Source organism: Ylistrum balloti, unplaced genomic scaffold (assembly GCF_031769215.1).
Source record: "Ylistrum balloti isolate Yb309-2 unplaced genomic scaffold, AGI_CSIRO_Ybal_v1 Utg369670, whole genome shotgun sequence".
NCBI classification, from domain to species: Eukaryota; Metazoa; Mollusca; class Bivalvia; order Pectinida; family Pectinidae; genus Ylistrum; species Ylistrum balloti.
The window spans coordinates 212,501-228,154 of NW_026781916.1; the positions used below are offsets into that span (position 1 = coordinate 212,501).

Consider the following 15,654-nt stretch of genomic DNA (forward strand, 5'->3'; position numbering starts at 1 on the left):
TACGTACACTAGGTGGTAACGATGCATTAATCTAAAGAAGTCGTTTCGGCAAAGCGCTTTACCGAAAACCTTGTTGAATATGTAATTTCAAGCCTTAAAGATTAATTGCTTCGTCTTAATAGTGATTATCAAGTCTTACCTGAATCAATTATACCTCCAGATACGCCAACGAAACAATGAGCTGTAACCATGGCGATGTGCTCATGGCACCAAGGGATTATCACCAGTGCAATGGCGACAATAAGGAGCGAGAAAAATTGGAAAATAAACTTGTTAATTTTCTTGTAGAGGACTCCACACAACAGGGAGCCAGCAAAATAACCAACATTGAAGAACGTCTGATACAGCGAGGCAGCTTCTAGCGAAACGGAAGTGAGCTGTTTGAGATCGAGAAGGGCGGAGCCAATCTCAGCGAGATTCCATCCCTGTGAATAAAATAAAAAAAACACCCTCTTTCAGTGAATTTGACAAAAGACAACATTTTTTCAGAGTGAAGTTTATGTATACATATTATTATACATGACGTTATAATGTAAAAGAAACAAACAAACAAACAACAACATGATGCAATAACATCAAAATCGAAAGATGTGATCACATCAGGTGACAAACTGCATGTCCTTATTTGCACCACGAGCTATTAGACAATCGACCCCCAAATAAAGTATCATATGTGTGATGACGTCATCACTGAACGACATACTGGAGGCCCGTCGCAATATCGGGCACGCACCTGATTTACACAAAAACGTAGCTGCGTTCATATAATTGCTAAATAAAGACCCGCTAGATCCACGACCCCAAACCTCTAATTCGATCCTGAATCACACCGATCGGCTACACGCCTGGTGTGGTATTTAGATAAAACATCCGACATGATTTTATCACATTAATACACATACACTGATATGTACCGGCTATCCCTAAAGTACTTTATCTGTCACGGCTATCCCTTTAAATTCATGTCCAATTACAATACCTCGACTGTTTCAAGGTAAGTTATAAACTGATACCGCAGTTTATCATATATGTATATGGATTGTCGAGATTCTGTTTAGGGCAAACAGACAAAAAAAATCCCATTTCCGGTAACCCTACCTACCCTAGTACGTTGCGTCTTCCCTGGACATTTAAAAGCAATTTTCAACGACGCACAGTTAAAGTCAAAATCCATCTATATATACCATAAAAGGTATTTGTTAAAATGGAATAGAAATGTCTACCTGCTTTGTAAACCCTTATTTTTTTAACCTATTACAAGAAACAATCTTTTGTCTGTATGAAATAACCTGACCTATAAAATAGCTGTAGTTATAGAGGGGTAGGTACCAATTGGCCTCTAATTTTCGTGGTTTATGTTTCAGTGTGTTCAGATTTTTATGGTGGTTCACTGTTAAATATCTAAATCATTTTATATCCTAATCATTTTTTATAGATTTTCAGTTAGAATAAAACAATTGTCGATGTTTTTCCTCTCCAATCTTTGAATTTTTGTTATTGGTGGTATGTACGTTGATTTTGAAGTACAAAATTTACGAAATATTCGAACATGTGTTTAAACGTGAATAAGGTTATTTCATTTGGTGATTTAATATCCTACTATTTTTTGTAGTAATAAAATCTTTTTAGATTTCTAGCATTTGTCTTTTACCTTTTAGTTTGTTTGATGTTATTTCCTTTTTGGATCACTGTGTGTTTGACCGGTTGATGGCCCTAATGACCTTTTTTTTGTGTTGACGGACCGTTAAGATTGTAATTAAATGGAGACGGATTCAACAAACATTTGTTTTACTACTTGTGAGTGGCACAAGGCCGGTTAGAAATAAATATACACCTTATACATGACAAGGTATACATTCACAAAATATCGACAACATACACAAATGTTATGTTAACCATGTTTGTACATTTCGTTCAATTTATCCGGACTTTCTGTACCGTATTCCGACTCCTCAAATACTTTTATATTGACACGATAACACAAAACTTACACATGTTAAATATGATGCACACAGACACACACTGTACACGATTTTCTCTCTGTGAACTGACTTCGGAATCTCCTTCTTGTTTTTTCCAGGTACATCATCAACCAAAGTGTCCATTTGATAATCGGATGTGTAAATTCTAAACAACACTAGCCAACACGTGTTACACATCGACATGCGATTTGAATGAAGGGAGGTAACTCTAATAATGTTTTTGATGATAATGGAGAGTCCACCGAACCTGAATGATTTAGACGTGTTCTGAATATGAAATATTTCGATAAATGACGAAAACTTGTTGTAAACAAAAAAATGAATAGATATTATTGTAATTTATCTACTCAATTAATTTGTGTAAACCTTTTATTTAATTCAACAGAAATAACGTGTTTAAAATAAGTCAATTGAAACTGGAATGTGACATTTATATGAATACAAAATAGTTATTTTCAAAACAGCTAGCCTGTATAACATTGTACAAATTGCATGTACATGTAAATATTGTGAAAGTATGTATGTATCTAAGGGTGTGTGTGTGTGTGTGTGTGTGTGTGTGTGTGTGTGTGTGTGTGTGTGTGTGTGTGTGTGTGTGTGTGTGTGTGTGTGTATTTGTGTGTTTGTGTGTTTGTGTGTGTCTGTGTGTCTGGGTGTCTGTGTGTGTGTGTGTATTTATTCAGGTGAATATTATATACATTAATCATATCAATATTGAACAAGCAGTAAATGTTACACGAAAAAATCCGTTCAATTTTAAACGTAGATGTACCTAGCTTTAGATATCCCTAGCTGTAGATATCCCTAGCTTTAGATGTCTTTAGATGTCCTTAGCTTTAGATATCCCTAGCTTCAGATGTCCCTTGCTTTAGATGTCTTTAAATATCCCTAGCTTTAGATATCCCTAGCTTTAGATGTCTTTAGATGTCCCTAGCTTTAGATATCCCTAGCTTTAAATGTCCCTAGCTTAAGATGTTCCTAGCTTTAGATGTCTTTAGATATCCCTAGACTTAAAAGTCTTTAGATATCCCTAGCTTCAGATGTCCCTAGCTGTAGATATCAATAGCTTTAGATGTACCTAGCTGTAGATGTCCAAAGCTTTAGATGCCTCTAGCTTTAGATATCTTTAGATGTCCCTAGCTTAAGATGTTCTTAGCTTAAGATGTCTTCAGATGTCCCTAGCTTTAAATGTCCCTAGCTTTAGATGTTCCTAGCTTAAGATGTCTTCAGATGTCCCTAGCTTTAAATGTCCCTAGATTTAAATGTCCCTAGTTTTAGATATCCCAAGCTTTAGATGCCCCTAGCTTTAGATATCTTTAGATGTCCCTAGCTGTAGATGTCCCTACTTTTAGATGTCTTCAGATGTCCCTAGCTTTAAATGTCCCTAGTTTTAGATGTCCCAAGCTTTAGATGCCCCTAGCTTTAGATATCTTTAGATGTACCTAGCTGTAGATGTCCCTAGTTTTAGATGTCTTTAGATGTCCCTAGCTTAAGATGCCCCTAGCTTTAGATGCCCCTAGCTTGAGATGCCCCTAGCTTTAGATGTCCCTAGCTTTAGATGTCTTTAGATATCCCGAGCTTTAGATATCCCTAAATTTAGATGACCCTAGCTTTAGATGCCCCTAGCTTTAGATGCCCCTAGTGATGCCCCTAGCTTTAGATATCCCTAGCTTTAGATGCCCCTAGCTTTAGATGCCCGCAGCTTAAGATGCCCCTAGCTTTAGATGCCCCTAGCTTTAGATATAAATAGCTTTAGATGTCCCTAGCTTTAGATGTCTTTTGATGTCCCTAGCTTTAGATGCCCCTAGCTTTAGATATCCCTAGCTTTAGATGCCCCCAGTTTTAGATATCCCTAGCTTTAGATGCCCCCAGCTTTAGATGTCCCCAGCTTTAGATGCCCCTAGCTTTAGATGCCCCCAGCTTTAGATGTCTCTAGCTTTAGATGCACCTAGCTTTAGATGTCCCTATCTTTAGATGCTCCCAGCTTTAGATGTCCCTATCTTTAGATGCCCCAAGCTTTAGATGTCCCTATCTTTAGATGCCCCAAGCTTTAGATGTCCCTAGCTTTAGATGCCCCCAGCTTTAGATGTCCCTAGCTTTAGATGTCTCTAGCTGTACACACTGTCTATTTCAGGCATCATTTCCTTAAATCAATGGTAAACACCAAGGCATATTGTTAAAGTGAACCTCTGATTACGATTTGACAAACATGTAACTGTCGTTAACCTTTATGATAAACATTTTTGTTACATTATGTTCTAAAAACATCAAATTGGAAGTAATACATAACTACATATGTAAAAGATTTCTTTTCTATTCTGTAAAATTACACATTTTCTTTGAATTTCAATCTGAATTGTTCTGTACTGAATATTCATTAAAATATTCATAATTATCGAATAAACCACATCTATTTGTCTCTTTATTTGTAACTTATACTTGCTGTGCATTCTCACAAATGTCCATGTCAAGTTAAACTTTAGCAGAACAACCCTTCTCGATTTAACAGGGGTTATGCCCACTATCTGCATTAAGCGATACTGATCGTAACCCCTCGAGTATCGAGGATGTAGTGATCGTTACACCTGTAGTATCGAGGATGTAGTGATCGTAACCCCTGTAGTATCGAGGATGTAGTGATCGTAACACCTGTAGTATCGAGGATGTAGTGATCGTAACACCTGTAGTATCGAGGATGTAGTGATCGTAACACCTGTAGTATCGAGGATGTAGTGATCGTAACCCCTGGAGTATCGAGGATGTAGTGATCGTAACCCCTGTAGTATCGAGGATGTAGTGATCGTAACACCTGTAGTATCGAGGATGTAGTGATCGTAACACCTGTAGTGTCGAGGATGTAGTGATCGTAACACCTGTAGTATCGAGGATGTAGTGATCGTAACCCCTGGAGTATCGAGGATGTAGTGATCGTAACACCTGTAGTATCGAGGATGTAGTGATCGTAACCCCTGGAGTATCGAGGATGTAGTGATCGTAACCACTGGAGTATCGAGGATGTAGTGATCGTAACCCCTGGAGTATCGAGGATGTAGTGATCGTAACCCCTGGAGTATCGAGGATGTAGTGATCGTAACCCCTGGAGTATCGAGGATGTAGTGATCGTAACCCCTGGAGTATCGAGGATGTAGTGATCGTAACCCCTGGAGTATTGAGGATGTAGTGATCGTAACCCCTGGAGTATCGTGGATGTACTGATCGTAAGCCCTCGAGTATCGAGTATGTAGTGATAGTAACCCCTGGAGTATCGAGGATGTAGTGATCGTAACCCCTGGAGTATCGAGGATGTAGTGATCGTAACCCCTGGAGTATTGAGGGTGTAGTGATCGTAACCCCTGGAGTATCGTGGATGTACTGATCGTAACCCCTCGAGTATCGAGTATGTAGTGATAGTAACCCCTGGAGTATCGAGGATGTAGTGATCGTAACCCCTGGAGTATCGAGGATGTAGTGATCGTAACCCCTGGAGTATTGAGGGTGTAGTGATCGTAACCCCTGGAGTATCGTGGATGTACTGATCGTAACCCCTCGAGTATCGAGTATGTAGTGATAGTAACCCCTGGAGTATCGAGGATGTAGTGATCGTAACCCCTGGAGTATCGAGGATGTAGTGATAGTAACCCCTGGAGTATCGAGGATGTAGTGATCGTAACCCCTGGAGTATCGTGGATGTACTGATCGTAACCCCTCGAGTATCGAGTATGTAGTGATAGTAACCCCTGGAGTATCGAGGATGTAGTGATCGTAACCCCTGGAGTATCGAGGATGTAGTGATAGTAACCCCTGGAGTATCGAGGATGTAGTGATCGTAACCCCTGGGGTATCGAAGATGTTGTGATAGTAACCCAAGAATATCGAGTATGTAGTGATCGTAATCCCTCGAGTATCGAGGATGTAGTGATCGTAACCCCCGGAGTATCGAGGATGAATGCCAGCGACACGTGATCTGTCCCGTTTTAGCCAAACCTCTTGGATCCTACAAACTGTATATGATATTTTTTAAGTAAGTGTTAACACCATGTGTTGGAAAAGTATGTGTAGGCTCGTAATATTGATTTCTATTTCTTTAATATGCTTCTCAATTCATTACATTATTTCAACTTCACCAGTTGACCTGACAAACCAAAATTTGTAAAAATGATAACAGTTCTATTAGAAAAACGAAAAATTAAAAGAAAACATTCATGAAATCTGATTGCTTTATATTCTCCTGTGCTTTGTTATTTCTGTTACTCGAAATGCGTGCATTATCGTGAGAAAATCACACAGATTCATTTGTATCGTGGTCTGTATTTGAAAGCTACATGTAAGTAGGCACTGTTTCATTAGACATGCCTCGGGCTTACACGTGTGACAATTGTCCTGTCCGAAACGTGCGGGTCAAGTCAACGATAAACGTCACTTCTGTAACATGTATCGCCCGGGGCTACCGACAGAGGGCGCTGTGTCACGCCAAGGGATGTGTAACACGCCATGTGACGTCATATTTATCAAGCATACATACGAATGATATTGTTTCTGAGAAAAAAAAAATATATTTACATATGTTTATATGGTCAATAGAATTTTTATTGCTATATAACACAAAAAACATGTCTCTCAATCCGTCCCTACATCCTCTCTCCATCCATCTCTCCATCCGTCCTTCCATCCGTCCCCATCTATCCCTCCATCAATCTCTCCATCCGTCCTTCCATCCGTCCCTCTATCCATCTCTCCATCCGTCCCCCATCTATCCCTCCATCAATCTCTCCATCCGTCCTTCCATCCATCCCTCCATCCATCTCGCCATCCGTCCCGCTATCCATCTCTCTATCCGTCCCTCCATCTATCCTTCCATCAATCTCTCCATCCGTCCCTCCATCCATCCCTCTATCCGTTCCTTCATCCAACTTTCCATCCATCTCTCTATCCATCCCTCAATCCATCTCTCCATCTGTCCCTCCATCAATTCCTCCATCCGTTACTTCATCTATCTCTCTGTCCAACTCTCCATCTATCTCTCCATCCGTCCCCTACCATCTGTCCATCCGTCCCTCCATCCATCCCTCCATCCGTCCCTCCATCCATCTCTCCATCCGTTCCTTCATCCGCCTCTCCATCCATCCATCCATCCATCCATCCATCCATCCATCCATCCATCCATCCATCCATCAATCCATCTCTCCATCCGTCCCTCCATCCATCTCTCCATCCATCTCTCCATCCGTCTCTCCATCCGTCCCTCCACCCATCTCTCCATCCGTTCCTCCATCAATCTCTCCATCCATCTCTTCATCCATCTCTCCATCCATCTCTCCATCCATCTCTCCATCCGTCCCTCCATCTGTCCCTCCATCCGTCTCTTCATCCATCTCTCCATCTCTCCTTCCGACCGTCCCTCCATCCGTCCCTCCATCCATCTCTCCATCCATCTCTCCATCCGTCCCTCCATCCATCTCTCCATCCATCTCTTCATCCGTCCCCCATCTATCCCTCCATCAATCTCTCCATCCGTCCTTCCATCCATCTCTCCATCCGTCTCTCCATCTGTCCCTCCATCCGTCTCTTCATCCATCTCTCCATCTCTCCTTCCATACGCCCCTCCATCCATCTCTAAATCCGTCCCCCCATCCGTCCCTCCATCCATCCCTCCATCCATTCTTCCATCCGTCCCTCCCTCCATCACCGTCTCCATCTACGGTCTTTACGTTGTACTTGTGTTTCATTGCGTTCATGCTGTCATAAACGCAATAAAACAGTGAAAGACTATGTGACACATAATGAGCCGATGTCTTAATCAAAAATTTAAATATTGATATACATAGCAACGACCGAAAACGATGTGTATATATATAAAAAACATCTCGATATTGATGATCGGAAGGGGCAAGATAGACGCGGAGTGTCAATTTAGATAGAAATCATGATCACGGAGTATGTCATGGTTTAAACAGGCAGTTGATTTCTAACTTAACGTCATCTGATCTGACTACGAGACTCCCACTGATAGCCATGTGTGTAACATCGCCTCCCCCGTAACACTGAATTACATAATACACTGACACACAAATGCACGCACTGCTACATCCCACACTGATTTGCGAGGTGCGTACCGACTAGTTTATGATATTCGTTCGTAGTTAACCTGACAGATAAATCAGTAGTATTTCATCACATGCCTAAAACGTGCGTGGGGACTCCCCAAATAGTACCATATCAGGAATTACTTCGCAATAATGCCTAGACCATATACCTGGATCAACTTTTTCTCTTGGTCTTTAATCGTGTATACACTTAAATTACGATTTCAATCGTGGAAAATACAGGTACACTCCAAATAGTCACTGTTAGAAATATCAAGGTAAGTTAAAACAATTTTAAAGATAAATTCCAGATTTTTCCATTGTTGGTAATATATCTGCAGACAGTTAAGAATCCGTAAATTTGTATCACTTACGTCAAAGCCCACTAACAGAGTCCATCACAGCCCACTAACGGTACATCACAGCCCACTATCGGTCCACCACAGCCCACTAACAGTCCATCACAGCCCACTAAAAGTCCATCACAGCCCACTAACAGAGTCCATCACAGCCCACTAACAATCCATCACAGCCCACTAACAGAGTCCATCACAGTCCACTAACGGTACATCACAGCCCACTATCGGTCCATCACAGCCCACTAACAGTCCATCACAGCCCACTAAAAGTCCATCACAGCCCACTAACAGAGTCCATCACAGCCCACCAACAATCCATCACAGCCCACTTACAGAGTCCATCACAGCCCACTAACAGTCAATCACAGCCCACTAACAGTCCATCACAGCCCACTAACAGTCCATCACACCCCACTATCGGTCCATCACAGCCCACTAACAGTCCATCACAGCCCACTAACTGTCAATCACAGCCCACTAACATAGTCCATCACAGCCCACTAACAGTCCATCACACCCCACTATCGGTCCATCACAGCCCACTAACAGTCCATCACAGCCCACTAACTGTCAATCACAGCCCACTTACAGAGTCCATCACAGTCCACTAATGGTCCATCACAGCCCATTAACAGAGTCCATCAAAGCCCACTAACAGAGTTCATCACAGCCAACTCACAGAGTCCATCACAGCCCACTAACAGTCCATCACAGCCCAGTTACACAGAGTCCATCATTGCCCACTAACGGTCCAACACAGCCCACAAACAGAGTCCATCACCGCCCACTAACAGTCCATCACAGCCCACTATCGGTCCATCACAACCCACTAACAGTCCATCACAGCCCACTTACAGAGTCCATCACAGCCCACTAACAGTCCATCACAGCCCACTTACAGAGTCCATCACAGCCCACTAACAGTCCATCACAGCCCACTAACAGTCCATCACAGCCCACTTACAGAGTCCATCACAGCCCACTAACAGTCCATTACAGCCCACTTACAGAGTCCATAACATCCCACTAACATAGTCCATCACAACCCACTCACAGTCCATCACAGCCCACTAACAGTCCATCACAGACCACTAACAGAGTCCATCACAGCCCACTAACAATCCACCACAGCCCACTAACAGAGTCCATCACAGCCCACCAACAATCCATCACAGCCCACTTACAGAGTCCATCACAGCCCACTAACAGTCAATCACAGCCCACTAACAGTCCATCACAGCCCACTAACAGTCCATCACACCCCACTATCGGTCCATCACAGCCCACTAACTGTCAATCACAGCCCACTTACAGAGTCCATCACAGCCCACTAACGGTCCATCACAGCCCATTAACAGAGTCCATCACAGCCCACTAACAGAGTCCATCACAGCCCACTAACAGTCAATCACAGCCCACTAAGAGTCCATCACAGCCCACTAACAGAGTCTATCACAGCCCACTCACAGCCCACTAAGAGTCCATCACAGCCCACTAACAGAGTCTATCACAGCCCACTTACAGAGTCCGTCACAGCCCACTAACAGAGTCCATCACAGCCCACTAACAGTCCATCACAGCCCACTTACAGAGTCCATCAAAGCCCACTAACAGAGTTCATCACAGTCCACTAACGGTACATCACAGCCCACTAACAGTCCATCACAGCCCACTAACAGAGTCCATCACAGCCCACTAACAGTCAATCACAGCCCACTAATCACACATCACAGCCCATCACAGCCCACTAACAGTCCATCACAGCCCACTTACAGAGTCCATCACAGCCCACTAACAGAGTCCATCACCGCCCACTAACAGTCCATCACAGCCCACTATCGGTCCATCACAACCCACTAACAGTCCATCACAGCCCACTAAGAGTCAATCACAGCCCACTAAGAGTCCATCACAGCCCACTAACTGTCCATCACACCCCAATATCGGTCCATCACAGCCCACTAACAGTCCATCACAGCCCACTATACAGAGTCCATCACAGCCCCACGGTCCATCACAGCCCACTAACAGAGTCCATCACAGCCCACTAACAGTCCATCACAGCCCACTAACAGTCCATCACAGCCCACTAACAGTCCATCACAGCCCACTTACAGAGTCCATCACAGCCCACTAACAGTCAATCACAGCCCACTAACAGTCCATCACAGCCCACTAACAGTCCATCACAGCCCACTTACAGAGTCCATCACAGCCCACTAACAGTCCATCACAGCCCACTAACAGTCCATCACAGCCCACTAACAGAGTCCATCACAGCCCACTAACAGTCAATCACAGCCCCAAAACACAGTACAAGAACTCCAAAAGAGAGTCCATCACAGCCCACTAACAGAGTCCATCACAGCCCACTAACAGTCCATCACAGCCCACTTACAGAGTCCATCACAGCCCACTAACAATCCATCACAGCCCACTTACAGAGTCCATCACAGCCCACTAACAGTCCATCACAGCCCACTAACAGAGTCCATCACAGCCCACTAACAGTCCATCACAGCCCACTAACAGAGTCCATCACAGCCCACTAACAGAGTCCATCACAACCCACTCACAGTCCATCACAGCCCACTAACAGTCCATCACAGCCCACTAACAGTCCATCACAGCCCACTAACACAGTCCATCCATCACAGCCCACTAACAAGAGTCCATCACAGCCCACTAACAGAGTCTATCACAGCCCACTTACAGAGTCCATCACAGCCCACTAACAGAGTCCATCACAGCCCACTAACAGTCCATCACAGCCCACTTACAGAGTCCATCACAGCCCACTAACAATCCATCACAGCCCACAAACAGAGTCCATGACCGCCAACTAACAGTCCATCACAGCCCACTAACAGAGTCCATCAAAGCCCACTAACAGAGTCTATCACAGCCCACTATCGGTCCATCACAGCCCACTAACAGAGTCCATCACAGCCCACTAACAGTCCATCACAGCCCACTAACAGTCCATCACAGCCCCACTATCGGTCCATCACAGCCCACTAACTGTCAATCACAGCCCACTTACAGAGTCCATCACAGCCCACCAACAATCCATCACAGCCCACTTACAGAGTCCATCACAGCCCACTAACAGTCCATTACAGCCCACTTACAGAGTCCATAACATCCCACTAACATAGTCCATCACAACACACTCACAGTCCATCACAGCCCACTAACAGTCCATCACAGACCGATTACAGAGTCCATCACAGCCCAATAACAGAGCTCTATCACAACCCACTCACAGTCCATCACAGCCCACTAACAATCCATCACAGCCCACTTACAGAGTCCATCACAGCCCACTAACAGTCCATTACAGCCCACTTACAGTCCATCACAGCCCACTCACAGTCCATCACAGCCCACTAACATAGTCCATCACAACCCACTCACAGTCCATCACAGCCCACTAACAGTCCATCACAGCCCACTATCGGTCCATCACAGCCCACTAACAGTCCATCACAGCCCACTTACAGAGTCCATCACAGCCCACTTACAGAGTCCATCACAGCCCACTAACAGTCCATTACAGCCCACTTACAGAGTCCATCACAGCCCACTAACATTATCCATCACAACCCACTAACAGTCCATCACAGCCCACTAACAGTCCATCACAGCCCACTAACAGTCCATTACAGCCCACTTACAGAGTCCATCACAGCCCACTTACAGAGTCCATCACAGCCCACTAACATAGTCCATCACAACCCACTAACAGTCCATCACAGCCCACTTACGGAGTCCATCACAGCCCACTAACATAGTCCATCACAACCCACTCACAGTCCATCACAGCCCACTTACAGAGTCCATCACAGCCCACTTACAGAGTCCATCACAGCCCACTAACAGTCCATCATAGCCCAATAACAGAGCTCTATCACAGCCCACTAGCAGTCCATCACAGCCCACTTACAGAGTCCATCACAACCCACTAACATAGTCCATCACAACCCACTCACAGTCCATCACAGCCCACTAACAGTCCATCACAGCCCACTTACAGAGTCCATCATAGCCCAATAACAGAGCTCTATCACAGCCCACTGACAGTCCATCACAGCCCACTAACAATCCATCACAGGGTGTAATGTTAGACATTACAGACCTATACTGAGAGAAAGCCATGTGGGTTGGATAAAGTTGAAACAGACTTTATTCATGTTGAATCTATTTATAGCACTTGAGTAAATACGAATGTTGATCGGCCGCTTAAAATATATAAATAAATAAAAAATAGATAAATAAAAATAAATATATAAATGTTGCAACAGTACCAATATACTTGCCTGACTTTGTCATCAGCTTATTTCGTGTTTTCGCCCCGTAAAGACTAGAAGTAACAGGTCTTGATTCTCGTCTTTTCTTGTTTTCGCCCCGTAAAGACTAGAATTAACAAGTCTTGATTCTCGTCTATTCTTGTTTTCGCCCCGTAAAGACTAGAATTAACAGGTCTTGATTCTCGTCTTTTCTTGTTTTCGCCCCGTAAAGACTAGAATTAACAAGTCTTGATTCTCGTCTATTCTTGTTTTCGCCCCGTAAAGACTAGAATTAACAGGTTTTAATTTTGTCTTTTCGTGTTTTCGCCCCGAGAGGATGAAAATGTTTCGAATACGCCACACGACTAAGAACGTAATGAACCTCACGAAAACGTATATTTTCATATCAATTCCGTGAAATTTGTCGTCGTTTTCATATCAATTCCGTGAAATTTGTCGTCGTTTTCATATCAATTCCGTGAAATTTGTCGTCGATTTCATATCAATTCCGTGAAATTTGTCGTCGTTTTCATATCAATTCCGTGAAATTTGTCGTCGATTTCATATCAATTCCGTGAAATTTGTCGTCGTTTTCATATCAATTCCGTGAAATTTGTCGTCGTTTTCATATCAATTCCGTGAAATTTGTCGTCGTTTTCATATCAATTCCGTGAAATTTGTCGTCGTTTTCATATCAATTCCGTGAAATTTGTCGTCGTTTTCATATCAATTCCGTTTTGATAAGAAACACGGAAGATTTCCGTAGCAGCACCAGTTCATACGTAACATGTAATGACAAAGACTGAATCTTCAGGCTCACATTCAGTTTGTACCAAAAAAGGCAAATGACATGAAGGTTTGGGTAATCGCAATCAAACAGAGGGAATCCCAAAAAGATATTTAACAGATCTGTCGATAAAAGGATGATAAAAGCGAACACCTGAATGAAAACGACCGTGTGTTTCCAACTCAAACAACAACGATACAGTATCACTCTGTAATCGGAATAAAAAGTGGGAATAGTTTTTTTCTTTTTCAGTTGATTAAACTTTCGCAGTTTTATCAAAAGCTTTAAGCAAAAGGGTGTACATCTATACATTTCGCCGAATTTATGAAGCAGATAACATGTTTCTCTGTAAATCTATTTCATTTTCCAGATTTTACGAACTCCTTCATAAGCACAGCGAGGAATAGAGAAAGGCCCGAAATAGCATCCTTCACATTAGCAAATATTGGTTACATACTTAACAATGGCTTAATGACTTAGAACATACTTCCATAAAGACAAAAGTGTTGGCGGTATTTTACCATATTACCAACCTAACCCACTGCCCATTAAAGGGCCAGGAACTAACAATCGCCAATCATAAACACCCTTTCGGCGCCCCAGGAAGGACGCCGTACAAACCGAATGCCCTTGTGGGTCATTTTTATCACCATCAGTTGACCACTGTCATGGAGATAAACGGAACTGTCTCGTGCTAAATCAAGGTGTAAGGATTTACGAACCTGATGATTTGTACCTAACATATAGAAAATTATAAACATTTTTCTCATTGACAAAATGGATTGGAAATCGTACACAAAAATGGATTTTACACAATACTTCATAATCGGATTATTAATTAGTAAGTATTCTAGTTATATCAACTACTGTCTCCTTATTCTTACGAATTATGAAATATTTTTTTAATACTTAGTATGTCTTCCATGTGATACTGAGCATGTTGCTTTCTATGTCTATTGTCTCCTATTTGTGTGTTGTTCTGTCGCATGGGTATCGATTGCTTTCAGTATACCTCTCGTCTTTTCGTAAGTCTTTGTGTCTCGACATTCGTTTTTTTACCGTATACCTGTATATGGTATATAAAGTCATTGTACTGAAACCTGTGGTAAATACACCGACAATTCTCTACATCATATAATAATAGCCCATTGCTTATAAATTAATTGACTAGATTTGTCAAGATCAGAAGAAAAAAAAACTAAAATATCATCCTAGTTTCATTGACGATTACATCAATGTTCTGACAAGCAAAAACTGGATCGGAAATAAAGTCCGTCACTTGATATCGAGATATGAAGAATGTCACCTGATATTCGAGATATGAAGAACGTCACCTGATATTCGAGATATGAAGAACGTCACTTGATATCGAGATATGAAGAACGTCACTTGATATTCGAGATATGAAGAACGTCACCTGATATTCGAGATATGAAGAACGTCACTTGATATCGAGATATGAAGAACGTCACTTGATATTCGAGATATGAAGAACGTCACTTGATATCGAGATATGAAGAACGTCACTTGATATTCGAGATATGAAGAACGTCACTTGATATTCGAGATATGAAGAACATCACTTGATATTCGAGATATGAAGCCCGTCACTTGATATTCGAGATATGAAGAATGTCACTTAATATTCGAGATATGAAGAACGTCACTTGATATCGAGATATGAAGAACGTCACCTGATATTCGAGATATGAAGAACGTCACCTGATATTCGAGATATGAAGAACGTCACTTGATATCGAGATATGAAGAACGTCACTTGATATTCGAGATATGAAGAACGTCACTTGATATCGAGATATGAAGAACGTCACTTGATATTCGAGATATGAAGAACGTCACTTGATATTCGAGATATGAAGAACATCACTTGATATTCGAGATATGAAGCCCGTCACTTGATATTCGAGATATGAAGAATGTCACTTAATATTCGAGATATGAAGAACGTCACTTGATATTCGAGGAATGACGACTGTTACTTGGAATTCGAGCTATATAGTCAATCACTAGATATTCCATGATCAAGTGTATGAAGCGTTTAAAATGATGTTTGAGATATCAGAAAGGTATAGATTTATGGTATGATACAAGCCAGATAAGATCCTACTAGTCGATACGCCATCTTTAAACTCC

General features: G+C 42.4%; 1 protein-coding gene across 1 annotated transcript in view; it reads right to left on the minus strand.

Annotated features, from left to right (window-relative positions):
• The window catches only part of LOC132562249 (sodium-dependent glucose transporter 1A-like), a 7,112-nt gene extending 5,001 nt beyond the window's left edge, over positions 1-2,111 (minus strand). The window contains exons 1-2 of the mRNA XM_060226990.1: positions 1,992-2,111; positions 140-425 (exon numbers count right to left, since the gene is read on the minus strand). Of these exons, the coding sequence (XP_060082973.1) occupies positions 140-425; positions 1,992-2,105 (400 nt within the window). The 5' untranslated portion in view covers positions 2,106-2,111. The remainder of the gene's footprint in view (positions 1-139; positions 426-1,991) is intronic.
• Between the last annotated feature and the right edge of the window lie 13,543 nt (positions 2,112-15,654).